Below are 15,862 nucleotides of genomic sequence, written 5' to 3' on the forward strand. Positions count from 1 at the left end.
TTATTTAATTAAAATGTAATTTATACATATCATAAACCATGTTGAGTAGACCAGCCAACTCATTTAGTCCACAACTTTAGACTTCTTCAGGGCATATGCGAGGTGATACTAACATATGACGTCAAAAATACCCGTAGCAAATTAAAAATAATCAGCATATGGATATAGCTGTAGAATGGACAACTGGATCACTCTGTATATATTTTAAATTGAATATAAATGGCTATATCTTATTAACAGATGCCGGATTTCCAAACTGCTTCCAAATATATAGAGCCGCCTGGTCACACACAAATAAGGTGGGCCAAAGCAGGTGAAATCAACAGTTCCGCACCATGATAAGTGCAAAATCGGGAACACGGCGTCGTCTCCTTCCGATATAAGGTCAAGACCTTATATCGGAAGGAGACGACACCGCGTTCCCTTGGACACAGATTTTGTAATTTTGTGACATTGTTCGTAAGGTGGTGCACCAACTGGTTTGTATTTGTTAAACTTTGTTAAGTCCAGTTGAGGACTGCACCGTGACAGTGCGTGCTTACACTGTGTGCACACGTATTTGGGGTACTTCCCTTTGCCTATATAAAGTTGGGGAAAGCAGGTTAGGTGCAAGCTTCTGTAAGGTTCCACTGCCAACTATTGCATGGTTTCTGTCAAATATCCCCTATGCGTTTCGTGAGATAACTTTATTGGCCAGCATCCCAACTCTAAAAATCGTTTCAGCACCAATGAGACAATTCACTTCAGTTTTGGCTCTCTTGCACTGCTAGTGATGGCGCTTGACCTGATCGCATGGGTACATCTGACTAGAAAGAATTTGCACTTCAGTACTACAGCTCAGAAAACTTTGTTGCCAGTGCTTTTTTCTTTTCATTCTTTCTTTTTGGTACATAACATTTACTTTTTTGAATTTTTAAAGACGTTCAATACAATTGACGACAAACACCAAATTAGAAGAAATATATCCCTGTCTGCCTAATGTTATCAAAGACAGCTTGTTTAAAGTCCATTGAAAAATGGGGATTCCAACAATTTTGGCGGTATGAGTCAACACTTCCAAAATATTTCTAATATTTAGCAGTCCCAGCAGATGCGTAGCTTCTTTCTCACCTCTGTGCCACATCTCCACCAACCATTAGAACAACCTGGGTGTATAGGATTCAGTCTGCCTGGGGTAAGACATCATCTCATTCTTATTTTACATTGTTTCCCAAAGAAGAAGGCTCCTGAAAGTGTTGGACATTCTACAGGAGCTTCTGCCCCATCACATATCTTAGAACTCGTTTCCAGGCTCTTTTCTCCACTGTGTTTTATCATTCCATTTATTGGTCCCAATGCCCTAGTTTAAGATGGCAAGCACAGCCGAAACAAGCCCTTTCATAGTTTCAAACCTAGAGAGAACTATCTCAAACTGGGCTGACTAATAGCAGCTGATATATTTCCAATTGAAGTGCACAGAGCTGTAATTGTGCATATGTAAGCCTGTCATGTTTAGCCATTGTAAAATTACGGTTGTAATCTAGCAATGACTTCATGTCACCCATCTCCACTTAATCTCCGAGTGTACCCCAACTTCCATCTCTCATAACGTTTCCCATGGTGAACAACCTTTACAACGAAACTTTTACAACGCACTACCATTACAACGCGGTCATTACAACGCAAACCATTACAACGCATTGCGCTGGGGGGCGCTCTAGGATAGGGAATAAGTTTAATTTTCTATCCAACACCTTCCCTAGTGTCCACGGGGACTGGAGTTGGAATAGAAAATTAAACTTATCACTATCCATCACCTCTAAGCGCTATGCGTTGTAAAGGTTTGCGATGTAAAAACCGCGTTGTAAAGGCAGGCGTTGTAATAGCCTGCGTTGTAACGTCATACATCATTTCCCATACCCAGTAGCACAAATAAGAATCACATTTGCCTGTAACGTGCATACTTGTCTGTAGAGGTAAGACACCTCAAATGTAGTAAAAGATACAAGGAAGAGACAAATTGTGTAGTGAGGTCAAAGAACCCAGAGATAATAGGTGTGATGCTCTTTAAGCCCCAGAATTATGATGTGCTACTCTGGGAGGTCGCTCTGCTATATAATTCAACATTCAAGCTTGTGACACACCTCTGGCTTCAGCCTTTCATGTTACCAGAATAAATGAAAGTGATAGTGTTAAAAAGAAATCAGAAAAGGACAGTTACAAACTATTTATAAGAATAAAAAACTAAACGTCATCACATGGCAGGTGCGATGTTGAACAGGGTAGATACCCAGAATGCACTGCTCATATGCAGTGTCCGTAATAACTGTACAAAATGCAGGACAGAATGTTTTGGGCATGATATATTAAATGTCAAAGGGTCTGCGCTTGGGGTTTAATTTATCTTGTGGGCAGATCAGGCCTTTAATTCAGTTTCTCTGACGTACTGAGTAGCTGGTTTCATTCCAGTGCCCCTTGTTCCAGTCAGAAGATGTCAGTTTCTACCGTGTTGTCTGGTGAAGTGCTATCAAGAAACCAGCAGAATACTGAACGGAGAGCCGGCACAAAAAGTACAAAATGTCCAGCAGATGGCAGAAGTGTGTTATTTTCAGAACTAGCTCAGGCACCAGGTATTATTTCTGAAAAATCACTGCTGCATTTAGATGCTCATGTTAAATCCCAACCAATCATTGTGCAGTACACCAAGTTCTCTGCTATGCATGGAGTTTTAAAGATTATAAACCATAACGTTTTTTAAATTGCATTTGTATAATACCAGCAATATTTTCAAGACAAATTCAATAACAGCGCTGAGCTCCATCTGCTGCCATCATCAGGATTCATCGTTGCGGACGAATCAGTAAAAACCACCAGAACTCCACTATTTACCAGGCAAGAGACCCCTCTGTACAAACGGTACGAAGGGGTGTCTGTGGTTGCGCGCACTAATGCCAGTGCAGCACCACAGGCTAGGCCAAGCCTTAGACCATGTCTAACGAGCCAATAGGAAGCCGAAAATACACTGCGGGTGTTCAGGGCAAATGGGGTGCAACATTAAACAAAGCATTACCATATTGTGTACGTTTATTAGTGAAGACCTACCTTGTACCTGCAGGACTTTCGAGATGTCAAAGCCTTGACTAATCCTGGCAATAATTACGCCATACTCGAAGTCAAAACCATCACTAGAGAAATAATGAAAACAACTTTAGTCAATTCTGATGCTGATCATAAAGGTGTAACCAGGGCCACTGGAATAACACGAGTGTGCGGTTGCAGCAATTTTCGCATAATAGTAGATTTGACGCATTTGCAACATAATTCATTATCAGCCGCGTAATCTGCAGATGTTAACAAATAAACCAAATTTTGTTTCTAACTCAAATGGTTCAAATGATACTAAGACTTTAGTGACACGTGTTGCCGTGCAGTGGAAGGTGCTTCGGAATACTTGACTGGTCACCTTTCTGTTGCTTATTGCTACATTTGGGTATTAAACTGGTACTAACGAGGTGCGATCAATGCACAGTGAGTGTTACTAAGTTTAATAAGCAATGGAAAATACGTCTTAGCAATTTTGTACATGAGCGTGGCTGCGGTTCAGTATGGCTAAAAGTTAGTGGGGTAAAGGAGAGTCAAGTGGAGTGTCGTAAAGTGGAGTTGCATAGAGTATCTTACAGTAGAGTTCAGCGGCGTGAAGTGGAGTGTCATGGAGTAGCATACAGTGTTGTGGGAGTGTTGTGGAGTGTCGTGGAGGGAGTAGAGTGTCAGAGTGGAAGGGCACAGAGTTGAGTGGAGTAGAGTGTCAGAGTTGAGTAGAGTGTCATGAGATGGAGGAGCACATAGTGTTGTGGAGTGGTGTACAACAGAGTGGAGTGGTGTCGAGTGTGTTGCGTAGAGTGGCAAAGAGAGGAGTAGATTGTCAGCGTGGAGTGGCATAGAGTGGAGTAGTGTGTCATAGAATAGAGTGGAGTAAAGTGTCAGAGGAGATGCATAGAGTGCCGTAGAGTGGAGTAGTGTCATAGAATGGAATAGTGTGGAGTAGAGTGCTGTAGATTAGAGTGCCAGTGGATCAAAGTTTAATGGAGTATAGCATCATAAAGTGGGGTGTCGAAGAGTTGAGTAGAGTGGCCTATTGTGAAGTAGCATAAAGTACAGTGGTGCAGAGTAGATTGGCATAGAGTGCATTGGTTTTGAGTAAAGTGGTGTAGAGTGCATTGGCGTAGAGTGCAGCGATGTGGAGTAGCATAGAGTGCAGTGGCAGAGAGTAGAGTGGTACAGAGTAAATTGCAGTGGGGTAGAGTGCAATTGGATGGAGGGGCACAGAGTGGAGTTGAGTGGCATAGAGTTGAGTGATGTAGGGTAGAGCAGAATGGCATAGAGTGAAGTGGGATAGAGTGAAATGGCATAGAGTGGAGTGGTGCAGGGTAGAGTTGAGAAGTGCAGAGTAGAGTAGAGTGGTGCAGGGTAGAGTGGAGCGGTGTAGAGTAGAGTGGTGTGGAGTGCAGTGCAGTGGCGTAGAGTGCAGAAGAGTGGCATAGAGTTGAGTGGTGCAAGGTCATAGGATGCAGGGTCATAGGGTGTAGGGTCATAGGGTTATTGGGTGGTGCAGGGTCAAAAAGTGGTGAAGGGTCACAGACGGAGGAAGAGTTGTAGAGAAGTGCAGAGTTATAGAGTGGTGCACGGTCGTAGATTGGTGCAGGTCATAGAGTGGTGCAGGGTCATAGAGTGGTGCAGAGAGCAGTGGTGTACAGAGTGCAGTGTAGAATGGAGTGACGTAGAGTGCAGTTGTACACCTTAGAATGTTGTAGAGTATAGTGGCGTAAAGTGCTGTGGTGCAAAGCAGTTGGTATAGCTGAAGTGGTATAGGGTGCATTGGTTTTGAGTAAAGGGGTCATAACCTAGACTGCAGTGGCAAAGATTGGAGCAGAGTGGCATAGAGTGCAGTGATATAGAGTACATTGTTTCAGAGTACAGCGGAGTGGTGCAGGTACAGTATAGTGGTGCAGCGTAGAGCGCAGTGGCATAGAGTATAGTGGTCTGGAGTAGAGGGCACAGCATTGATTGCAGTGACGCAGAGTAGATTGTTTCAGAGTAGAGGGAATTGCTGTAGAGTGAAGTAGTGCAGTATAGAGTGGAATGGTACAGGGTAGAGTGGAGTGTATAGAGTAGTGGTGTAGAGTGCACTGGCGTAGAATGTGTTGTTACAGAGTGGAGTGGCATAGAGTGGCATGACATAGAGTGGCACGGTGAAGAGTGCAGTGGTGAAGAGTGCATAGTAGAATGGGATAGAATGCACTGGCACAGAGTGGTGCAGAGTAGAGTGGCGTAAAGTGCAGTGTCATAGAGTGAAGTGGTACACAGTAAGTTAGAGTGGCGTTGAGTGCATTAGCATAAAGTGCAGTAGAGTAGAGCACATTGGTGCAGAGTAGAGTGCAGTGGCATAGAGTAAAGTGATGCAGAGTAGGGTTGGCACAGACAGAATTGTGTGGCAGAAAGTGCAATGCTGCAGAGTAGAGTGAAGTAGAGTGCAGTGGTGTAGGGTGGTGTGATGTACAGTGCTTTGGTGTGGAAGGCAGTGGAATAGAGTGCAATGGTGTAGAGTGGTGTCGAGTATAGTGGTGCACACTGTAGTGGTGCAGAGTAGATTGACAGAGTGCAGTGGCGTAGATTGTATTGGTTTGAGTAATGTGATGTAGAGTGATTTGGTGTAGAAGGCAGTGGCATAGAGTGCCATGGTGTAGAATAGAGTGGCCTTAGTCTGGAGTGGCGTACAGTGCAGTGTCATAGAGTGCAGTGGTGCAAAGTATATTAGATTGGCATAGACTGCATTGGCATAGAGTGGAGTGCTGTGAGAGGCATAGAGTAAAGTGGCGCAGAGAGAGGGGCACAGAGTGGAGTGGCATAGAGTTCAGTGGCAGAGAGTGCAATGCTGCAGAGTAGAGTGTTGTAGAGGGCAGTGGTGTAGAGTAGTGCAGCATAGAGTGCATTGGCGTAGAATGCAGTGGCGCAGAGTGGTGCAGAGTAAAGTGACAGTGCAATGGTGTAGAGTGGTGTAGAGTAGAGTGGTGTAGAGTATACTGGTGCACAGTGCACTGGTGCAGAGTAGATTGACAGATTGCAGTGGTGTAGAGTGAATTGCTTGTGGGTAAAGTGGTGTAGAGTGCATTTGTGTAGAATGCAGTGGCATAGAGTGCATTGGTGAAGAATAGAGTGGCGTAGTGTGGAGTGGCGCAGAGTGGAATAGAGTGGTGTAGACAGGAGTGGCATAGAATACATTGTTTCAGAGTAGAGTGAAGTGGTGTAGAGTGCAGTGGTATAGACTACAGTTTTGTAGAGAGTAGTGGTGCAGAGTAGATTAGAGTGGTTTAGGGTGGATTGGCATAGAGTAGATTGTTTCAGAGTAGAGTGGAGTGGTGCAGGGTAGAGTATAGTGGTACATGGTAGAGTGCAGTGGCTTAGAGTAGTGGTGTGGAGTTGAGTGGCACCGTGTTGATTGCAGCACCATAGAGTGGAGTGGTGCAGAGTAGAGTAGTATAACGTGCAGTGGCATTGAGCGCAGAGGGGTAGAGTAGATTGTTTGAGAGTAAAGTAGCTTAGAGTGGAGTGGTGCAGGGTAGAGTGGAGTGGTATCGAGTAGTGGTGAACAGTGCACTTGCATAGCTTGCAGTGTTGCAGTGTTGCAGAGTGGCGTGGCATAGAGTGGAGTGGTACAGAATGAAGTGGCCTACACTGTAGTGGTGCAGAGTCCAGTAGTGGCAAAGAGTGCAGTGGTGCATAGTAGAGTGCACTCGCATAGAGCATAGGTGAGAGGAGAGTAGAGTAGAGAGGCGTAGAGTGAAGTGGCATAGAGTGCAGTGTCAGAGTGCAGTGGTGCACAGTGAATCAGAGTGGCATAGAGTGCATTGGTGTAGAGTAGCATAGAGTGGTGCAGAAAAGAGTGCAGAGGCATAGAGTAGAGTGGCGCAGAGTAGAGAGTGGTGCAGAGTAGAGGGTGGTGCAGAGTAGAGTGGTGCAGAGTAGAGTGGTGCATAGTGCAGTGGTGCAGAGTGCAGTGGTGTAGAGTGGTGCAGAGTAAAGCGAGTGCAATGGTGTAGAATAGAGTGCAGTGGCATAAAGTAGAGGATAGTGGTGTACAGGAAAGTGGTGCAGAGTAGACTGATATAGAGTGCAGGGGTTTAGAGTGTATTGGTTTTGAGTAACGTTGTGCAGGGTGCCTTGGTGCAGAGTGCAGTTGCGCGGAATGGAGTGGTAAAGAGTGGAGTGGTGTAGAGTCGGTGGCGCAGAGTGGAATAGAGTGACATAGGCTGCGGTGGAATAAAGTAGATTGTTTTAGAGTAAAGTTAAGTGATGTAGAGTGCAGTGGTATACAGTAGAGTGTCCTAAAGTGCAATGGCGCACAGTAGAGTGGTGCAGAGTAGAACAGAGTGGTGTAGAGCGCAGTGACACAGAGTAGAATACAGTGGTGTAGAGTACAGTGACAGAGTACAATGGCATAGAGTGCAGTGGGATAGAATATAGTAGCATAGAGTATAGTGTTATAGAGTGCAGCGGTGCAAACTACATTGACATAGAGGGAATTTGTTTTGAGTAAAGAGTTGTAGAGTGCATTGGCAAATAGTGCAGTGGCATAGAATGGTACTGAGTGCAGTGGCACTGGGTGCAGTGGCATAGAATAGGTTGCTTAAGAGTAGAGTGCAGTGGTGCAGAGTAGATCAGAGTGGCTTAGAGGGGATTGGTATACAGTGTACTGATGTACAGTGGAGTGGTACAGAGTAGAGTGCATTGACATAGAGGGCAGTGTTGCGGAATAGGGTGGCATAGAGTGGTGTGGCACAGAGTAGCGTAGAGGGCAGTGGTGTAGAGTAGAGTAGGGTAGAGTGTACAGGTATAGAGTAGAACGGGGGTGGTGTAGAGTAGAGAGGTGTAGAGTGGAGTGGGGATGAGAAGAATGCAGTGATGCGGAGTGGAGTGCCGTAGTGTGGAGTGGTGCAGAGTAGAGCGCACTGGCATTTAGTGCTGCAAGTAGAGTGGAGTGGGGTAATGTGGAATATGCATGGTATGGTAGCGCACTGGCATTACAGAGAACACATCTTCAATAAAAATTAACATTACATTTGCACTCACATACAGTTTTCCTGATAAAAGTATACAGCGCATAAGCAATAATGTCTGGAAATGTCAATACCCAATATATTGATTTGACCGTCAGCATAGTTAATTTACAGACATTTACATTTTGTTGTGTGCTAGAAAAAAAATATTGTAGAGCCTTCCTCAAGCAGACCCAAGCAGCCAGCATGATTGTCACATAAATCATCTCACTTTGAAGTCAGAGAAAGAAAAATAAACAGCAAGCTCCCTAGAAGACACAGCCAGACATTTGACCTCTGTCTTTGATTACACAGCAAATGTGACAAGATAAGAACAAGATTTAAAGGCCTGTTTACAGAAAGCGAGCCTGTGGAATAAATAAAGTAAACAAGGTTTGGGCAACGGGAGGGACGCACTCGAGCTAGACAGCTTAAAGCAAATAAAGCCAGCAAAATAGACAGCCAGAAAATGTGAGGTACAAACTACCAAACTAATGGTAAGCAACAGGCGGAATGCATTACTAGGTCAACTTTATAAATGTCCCCAAGATGTCTTTAGCAAACGTAGGCTGCGATCTAAAAAACACAGTTTCAACAGGTAATAAACCATGTTTTGTAGACTGAAAAGAGTGTTCTGGGGTGTGGCCAAGATGGTGGCGAGGTAGGACGTTCTTTCCTATCCCTCCAGCGCCGCCAGCTAACAGCCTTGTGATATCGCCCACTCTGCTGCCCATCTGCACTTACCAATGGAAGGAGCGCTGCATGTCGCTGTCCTGGTGCTGCTGGCAGCCGCATTTTGATCTCAGCGACGCCCCCGACTCGAGAAGTGGTCTGCCCGGTCCCGGCCTTGCTGCGGCCCGGCGGATCTATCGAGGGCCCTGGTGATTGGGCTCAGTGAGGCTGCCAGACGCGAGTGGCGGTGGATCCGAGGGGTCTGCGTTGGGCCCCCTGCCTGGTGTGCTGTGCAGAGGCGGTGTCCCGGGCCGCTGTGCTTGCGGGGGTCCAAGAGCTGACAAGTGACTTATGGCGCCCGCCATTTTTTCCCTCCAGGGGCGGCCTGCCCGTGACGCTCCGGGCTCTTGCCTTTAGCTGAGTGTGCAGTGGGCTTTGAACATGCTGACGTCCAAAGGGAATCAGAGTGAAGGGTGACTCTGTTGGGGCAGAGAATCCAGCTGCGTGAGCCCGGCTTCTGAGAGACCTGCGAAGCTCTGCTGGACGAGATGGCTGCCCCTCCGGTGCAACTGAGGTGAGGAGTGAAGGGGCGGCATGCTGCTACCCCTTGGGGGCTCGGTCCGTGCATCGGCGGACAGACATAGCGCCAGTGGAGGGCGGGAAATGAGAACTGCTGGTGGGTCCCCTCTTTCCCTGCCGCCGTCTGGTAGTGTGAGGCCCTGCTGCGGCTGTGAGCGGGAGGCCCGGAGTGACAGCTGCAGTCCGCGAGCTGCGCTGGATTGATCCCGGGTGCACGGAGACTCCTGCTGGCAGAGACAATGCAAAGGTTTGCGAGGCCCTGTTGCCATTAACCCCCGTGCCCTGAGTGTGCTGAGGCCTGCACTCGGCCCGTAGATCGACGGGCGGTGGTGTTACTGCCTTGCCGATTAGGGTGGTTTCGTCCCCCCAGCTTAGACTATACAGTGTGGGACAAGTGCCTTCTGAGCCAAGAGAGCTATTAGCTGGGGGCCTTTCCTGCATTTATTTAGCCAGCGTCTGGCCTCTGGTGGAATACAGACTCAATTTGCTATGCCGCACCTCTGGATTTGACTGTTGAGGGAGAGGAGGTGCGTAGGGAAGGAGAATTCAGCATAGCTGCCCAGTAGCGATCCTACCCTCCCCCTATTAAAGCGCTAAACCTATAGCTTGGGCACGGCGACGCCACATGGAGATCCATACTCTTTTTCCGCGGGTCCTGGGCCCTGGGACACTGCTGCGTTGAGGGCTTGCTGTGGCTATCCCCCCCCCTGCTGTGCGGCGATCGGGATTCCACCTTGGTGTGGCGGCCCTGCTGCTACGCTGTGCCGGCAGCCTGCGCACAGGTTGTTCGGGTGATCAAGAGCCTGGTAGCCGGTGCGCTTGCCCACTCATAGAGCTTAGACACTGGGATCTCACGGCGACCGTTGCTGCAGTTTATGCGCATTTCTTCATTTGCCTTGGCGTGTGTGCAGTTATCTGGCTGGGAAGATGCTGGAACACGATCAGCTGGGCCCTCCCTTTACTCCGCTCGGCGACATCTCCTAACAGGCCCCGATACTCCGGCCACGCCATGTCGTCAGCCAGAGGCCGGAAGGATAAGCTGCCGAAAGAATTCCTGCAAAAAGGAACGGAGCACGCTGCCGCCCAACCAGATGATAAAGGCGCTCGGGCAGAAGATGAGGATGCTCTGGCAACCAATGCTTTCATGGTGGAGCTGTTTACGGCCATTAAGGAGGATCTCAGGGAAGTTAGACGAGATGTCGACGCCATAGGAGAAAGAATCGCGACACTGGAGGAGCATGATCTGGGTAGAGAGGATGATCTGCACCAACTTCAGCAAGAGGTGCTCCGGTTCAAAATCAAAATTTAGACCTTCAAGCACATACAGAGGACCTGGAGAACCGTTCCAGGCGTAATAACATACAGATTCGAGTGGTTCCATGGCGAGAGGAGGGAGACGACCTTCGGGCTTACGTGACTGCCCTCTTTCGGCAGATCCTCGGAGAGGACGAGATTCAGGAGATACCGATGGACCAAGTGCACAGGGTGGGACTGCCGCTAGGCCCCAAGGCGCCGCCCCCAGACATTCTACTTTGTGTGCACGATTTCCAACTTAAGGAGATGATCCTCCACAAGGCCAGAGATCTACAGCCGGTGCAGTTCCGGGGTCAGCAACCTGCGCTCTACCAGGACTTAGCCGCTTCCACGTTGATTAAGCGTTGAGAGTTCAAGCCCATCACTAATCACCTGCAAGATCGGAGCATCTCTTATTCTTGGGGCCATCCATTTTGCCTCATCTTTAAGCTCAACAGCAAGCTCCTGCAGATTCGCTTCCTAGAAGACACCTATGCTGCCTTGGGTCTGGAAAGGCCCCCTACATCACCTGAGGCCGACCACCCTCTTCCCCGGCGTCGCCATCGCTCCTTGGAGTGGCAACGAGTCGGGAAATCATCGCCTAGTTCCAAACCAGATATCTCTGCTAGTCAACGTGAGAGGGAGGCAGCCTTGGCGTCAGTAATGCAGGTCACCGACAGTTCTGACGTCCCGTGAGGGGTGCAGTCCGGGCATCTTGGTTGGTTCCATCATGGGCACTGGAGGGAGGGTTGAGCCCGACAGTGACAGATAACTTCATTCTTTACCGACCGGAACTTGTACGGTCCAATATGGTATGGTTTGAGTTCGGCCCTTGCTCCCTTGAACATTTGGTCAGTGAGACAAACTTTGGTTGCATCTTTCAATTTCCTATTTTTGCTGTTTTGTTTTACTGTCTTTGTCCACAATTAAGGTTTTTGGGGGTGTGGGGTTTTCTGTTGGGGCTCCGCATCAGTTCATGGGTATGGCAGGCAACTGGTTGGTTTAGACGAGATGGCCCTCTTTGCTCACTCCCCTGGGGAGCTTAGGCCGGCATCCACCTTTCCTTCCCTGTAGATCTTCCCGAGTAGAGATCTTAAAATTGTGAGCCTGAATGTCCGGGGGTTAAATAATCCGGTTAAGCGATCTGCCATCCTCTCCCTCTTAGAAAACGCTGAGAGCGATATATGTTTGCTTCAAGAAACCCATATTTTAACTAGGGACACCAAACGGATGAGAGATAGGCGTTTCCCGCTGCAGCTGTGGTCCTCTGGGGTGTCCAAGAAAAATGGGATAACCATACTCTTTAGTGCACGGTCGCAAGGCAAAGTACTCTCCACTGTGGCAGATCTCAAAGGCCGGTTCTTGGCGGTACGGGTGCAGCAGGGTGACACTCAACTGTAGGGTCTTTATATGCCCCGAATGAGCAACAGGAACCCTTTCTGCGCCTGGCGCTGTCTGAAGCCCTGGCCTCGCCAGATGTAGCACTCTTGGTGGGGGGTGATTTCAATGTAGTGATGGATCCGGAGATGGACAGGTCAGCTCAGAGGTCCACTCACACAGGCACATTGACGCAAAGGGGGAAACAATGGTTGACTGACTGTGGACTGAGTGATTTATGGCGTGTCCAACACCCTAGCGCGATTACATGTACTTCTCAGCTGCACACAAAACATACGCACGCTTAGACCACTTTTTGGCCTCTTCCTCTCTCCTCCCATATTTACACTCGGCAGACATCACCCCACGCTCCCTTTCCGATCACGCACTCATTTCTGTCTTAGTCACACCACAGGGTTCCCGACCAACGACATCCGGGTGGCGCCTCCGCAAATCACTTCTTCACTCAGAGGACGTCACTAAGCGCATTAGAGATACTATAGTACAGAATCTTTTGGAGAATGATCAAGAAGGTACTCCTCTTAAAGCAATCTGGGAGGCACTAAAGCTTGTGGTGCGAGGCAAATTTATTGCCATTGCGGCAGCTTATGCACGGTTGTGCAAAGAGAAATGTGCGGAACTAGAGAGGGAGGTGGGGGAACTGGAAGCAGTTCATAAGCGAACTGGAGCTCCGAGAATCTGGAGAGTACTAGTGACAAGGTGGAGCATGTTAAAACATCTGGATCTAGATAGGGCAGAGCATGCTCTCCAGAGGTTGCACCACAAATTCTATCTCAGTGGGGATAAATGTGGGCAGATGCTTGCACATCGGTTACGGGCGCAGGCCCAGAGGTCGGCCATTGAATCTATCTGGGACCTGCATCCAGTTGAGCATTCCACGGATGCTCTTATTGCTGACTCTTTTCGTCAATTCTATCAACGCCTATATGCGAAAGAAGATACCCACTTACACGACCTGGGGGAAAGTCTTGCGGTATCACTCCTCTGTTTAAGTTCTCGGCTGACGATTTGGACTCAGCCATACGCATTGAGGAAGTCATCTCAGCGATATCGCGATTGAAGCTAGCCAAGTCACCAGGTCCGGATGGCTTTCCAGCATGTTTTATAAGTCATTTTGCGCGGAGCTGGCTCCCCTTTTGACAAAGCTTTTTTACTCCTTCCTTGATACGGGAGCAGTAATGCTGTCAATGTCTGAGGCAGTTATCTCGGTCAACCCTAAGCCCGGGAAAGACCCTAAAGAGTGTGGGTCATATTGTCCAATCTCGCTTCTTAACATAGACGCAAAGTTATTTGTGAGTGTCTTGGCTGCACGACTTAGCCCGCTTATGGATGGCCTGATAGACCCGGACCAATCCAGATTTATCCTGACGCGTCAGGGAGGGGACAATACTAATAGACTCCTTCACCTCATTGACCTGACCCATCGATCTCGCACTCAAGCCTTCTTTCTCTCAATCGATGCAGAGAAAGCCTTTAATCGTGTTGATTGGGAGTTTCTCTTCACAGTTCTACGCTCCTTCGGCTTTGGAGATAACTTTGTCCGGTGGGTCCGTAGCTTGTACGCCTCCCCCATAACAGCGGTGTGGGTCAATGGTTGTAGATCAACCTTCTTTCCTATTGCCCGGGGCACGCGGCAAGGCTGCCCCCCTTTCCCCACTTTTATTTGCTCTCTACATGGAGCCCAACGTATTCGATCCAACCCTGACATAACGGGTATCAAATTTGGAGCTGAAGTACATAAACTCTGTATGTATGCCGATGATGTCATTATTTCGCTCACGCTGCCCCGGACGACTCTGCGGCACTTGTCCAACAAGCTTACTGCTTTGGCAATGTGGCAGGGTTTAAAGTCAATTTTACAAAATCCCAAATTCTTAATATTTCTATCCCCGCGGATGAGACTCAGGACCTGCAGCGGGATTACGCTTTCCCATGGCTCCACGCGGACATTACATATTTAGGCATCCGTCTGACCTCGTCTATCACTAAGACAGTCGCCCTCAATTATGCCTTGTTGCTGGAGCAAACCACCAAGGTGCTCTCTGACTGAACACACCTTAAATTGGCATGGTACAGGAGACTGGCAGCTGTAAAGATGACTGTGCTTCCACGTATCCTCTATTTATTTCAGATGCTCCCTGCTAGCCCTCCACCAGGTGTCCTCCGGATGTTACAAGGGCTCCTGAATAAGTTCTTGTGGGAAAATAAAAATCCCCGTCTTGCGTCAGCACTGGTCTCCGCTTCGAAGGAGAAGGGAGGGCTTGGCTTCCAGCTAGTAGGTGCTTATCACCAAACGGCCTGTCTCCAATATATTGTCGAATGGAATAGGTCTCTGTCCAGCAAGCACTGAAATTTTATGGATCAGACTGCAGCTGGGCGTAACATCTGGCGTGAATTGTGGCTGCCCCGCAAGCACAGAGCGCGGGGTTTGTATTCTTTGCCAGTAACCTCCCCGACCCTTAATGCCTGGGACCAACTTGCGCGACAGAAACGGTGGACTTCGTTTCCCTCTCCGCTGTCCCCTATTGTAGATAACTCTGACTTCCAGCCCGGCTGCGCGTCCCTGACGTTTCATCGGTGGAGGGAGGAAGGGTGCAAGAGGGTGGGTTCCCTTTTTGATCTTGATGGGCTGATTCCCTTTCCTCAATTATGTGCAGATTATGGTCTACCATCTTCTTATGCCTTTTATTACTCGCAGCTTGCGCATTAGGTCACGCGTCCTGAGAATTTTGCCCACATGCCCCGCCCCATGACGACCTTTGAAAGATGGCTAATATGTAAAAAAGATGAACGTAAGCTCATATCTGAATTATATACTATGATCACTACACGCCCTAAGAAACATCGCACAAAGGCGTGAGTTAGATGGGAGACTGAGTTGGGGAGACCCCTTACACTTAAGGAGTGGGAACACATTTTTTATTGCACACACCACACTGCTTCCAATACAGCGGGTGCAGAATCGGCCTATAAGGTGGTCCATTACTGGTATTACACACCAGAACGCATTAAGTCTTGGGACAAGTCTAAATCAGACCTCTGCTGGCGGGGGTGTGGTGGCACAGGCACCCTAGTACACTTGCTGTAGCACTGTCCGAAGCTGGTGCGTTATTGGGCAGCAATCCTCGATGACTTCGATGCAGCGTTTCAGATTACATTGCCACGAGTGCCTGAGCAAACCCTTCTGGGGCTACCCCACACTGGGTCCTTTCCGCTGAAGTCCTTAAGGGGTAAGCAGATAGCCCTGGCACTGTTGGCAGCTAGGCAGGTGCTCTTAGGGCAATGGGGATCTCAGTCAGTCCCCGACCCGCGAGATTAGATACAAAGTTCTGGTATCTATTAGCAATGGAACGTCTTTCTCTTACTATAGATGGCCGCGGCAAGGAATATGCAAAATTATGGGCTCCCTTTTTACAGCTCCTTTTGAAAGACATGAGGGAAGTAACATGTCCGAAATACATGCAGATTTTACGGCTAATGCCCTTAGACGCACCTGGTACAGAAGTTGCATGCCATGATAAGTAACATCCAATAGCTCATAGTGGAGTTGGTAGTGGGGAGGTCCTGAACTGATGCGGAGGGAGGGTGGGGAGAGGGAGGAGGGAGGGGAGGGTTCATTTTCTATTGTTTCTTGTGTTTTTAAAAGTGGTGTCTTGGTCACGGTGCCTTGAACTTTCAATGAGATTTGCATTATCGCGAGGTCATCCCCCGGGATGTAGACCTTATACGCTGTATATTGCTCTCTAGTTCTCGCTCTGCCGGCGCCTGGATGTAGGCAGTTAAGCTGTGTATTATGGACTTATCACCATACAATAAAAAAGATTGAATCTGAAAAGGGTGTTCTTAAA

At 48.2% G+C, this 15,862-nt stretch overlaps 1 protein-coding gene across 3 annotated transcripts in view; it reads right to left on the minus strand.

Annotated features, from left to right (window-relative positions):
• SLC12A1 (solute carrier family 12 member 1) overlaps positions 1–15,862 on the minus strand; it is a 425,119-nt gene that overhangs the window by 118,822 nt on the left and 290,435 nt on the right. For all 3 annotated transcript variants that reach the window (XM_078684807.1, XM_078684808.1, XM_078684809.1), the window contains exon 20: positions 3,082–3,164. In XM_078684807.1, the coding sequence (XP_078540933.1) occupies positions 3,082–3,164 (83 nt within the window). The remainder of the gene's footprint in view (positions 1–3,081; positions 3,165–15,862) is intronic.

Source organism: Lissotriton helveticus, chromosome 3_2 (assembly GCF_964261635.1).
Source record: "Lissotriton helveticus chromosome 3_2, aLisHel1.1, whole genome shotgun sequence".
In the NCBI taxonomy this organism is placed as follows: Eukaryota; Metazoa; Chordata; class Amphibia; order Caudata; family Salamandridae; genus Lissotriton; species Lissotriton helveticus.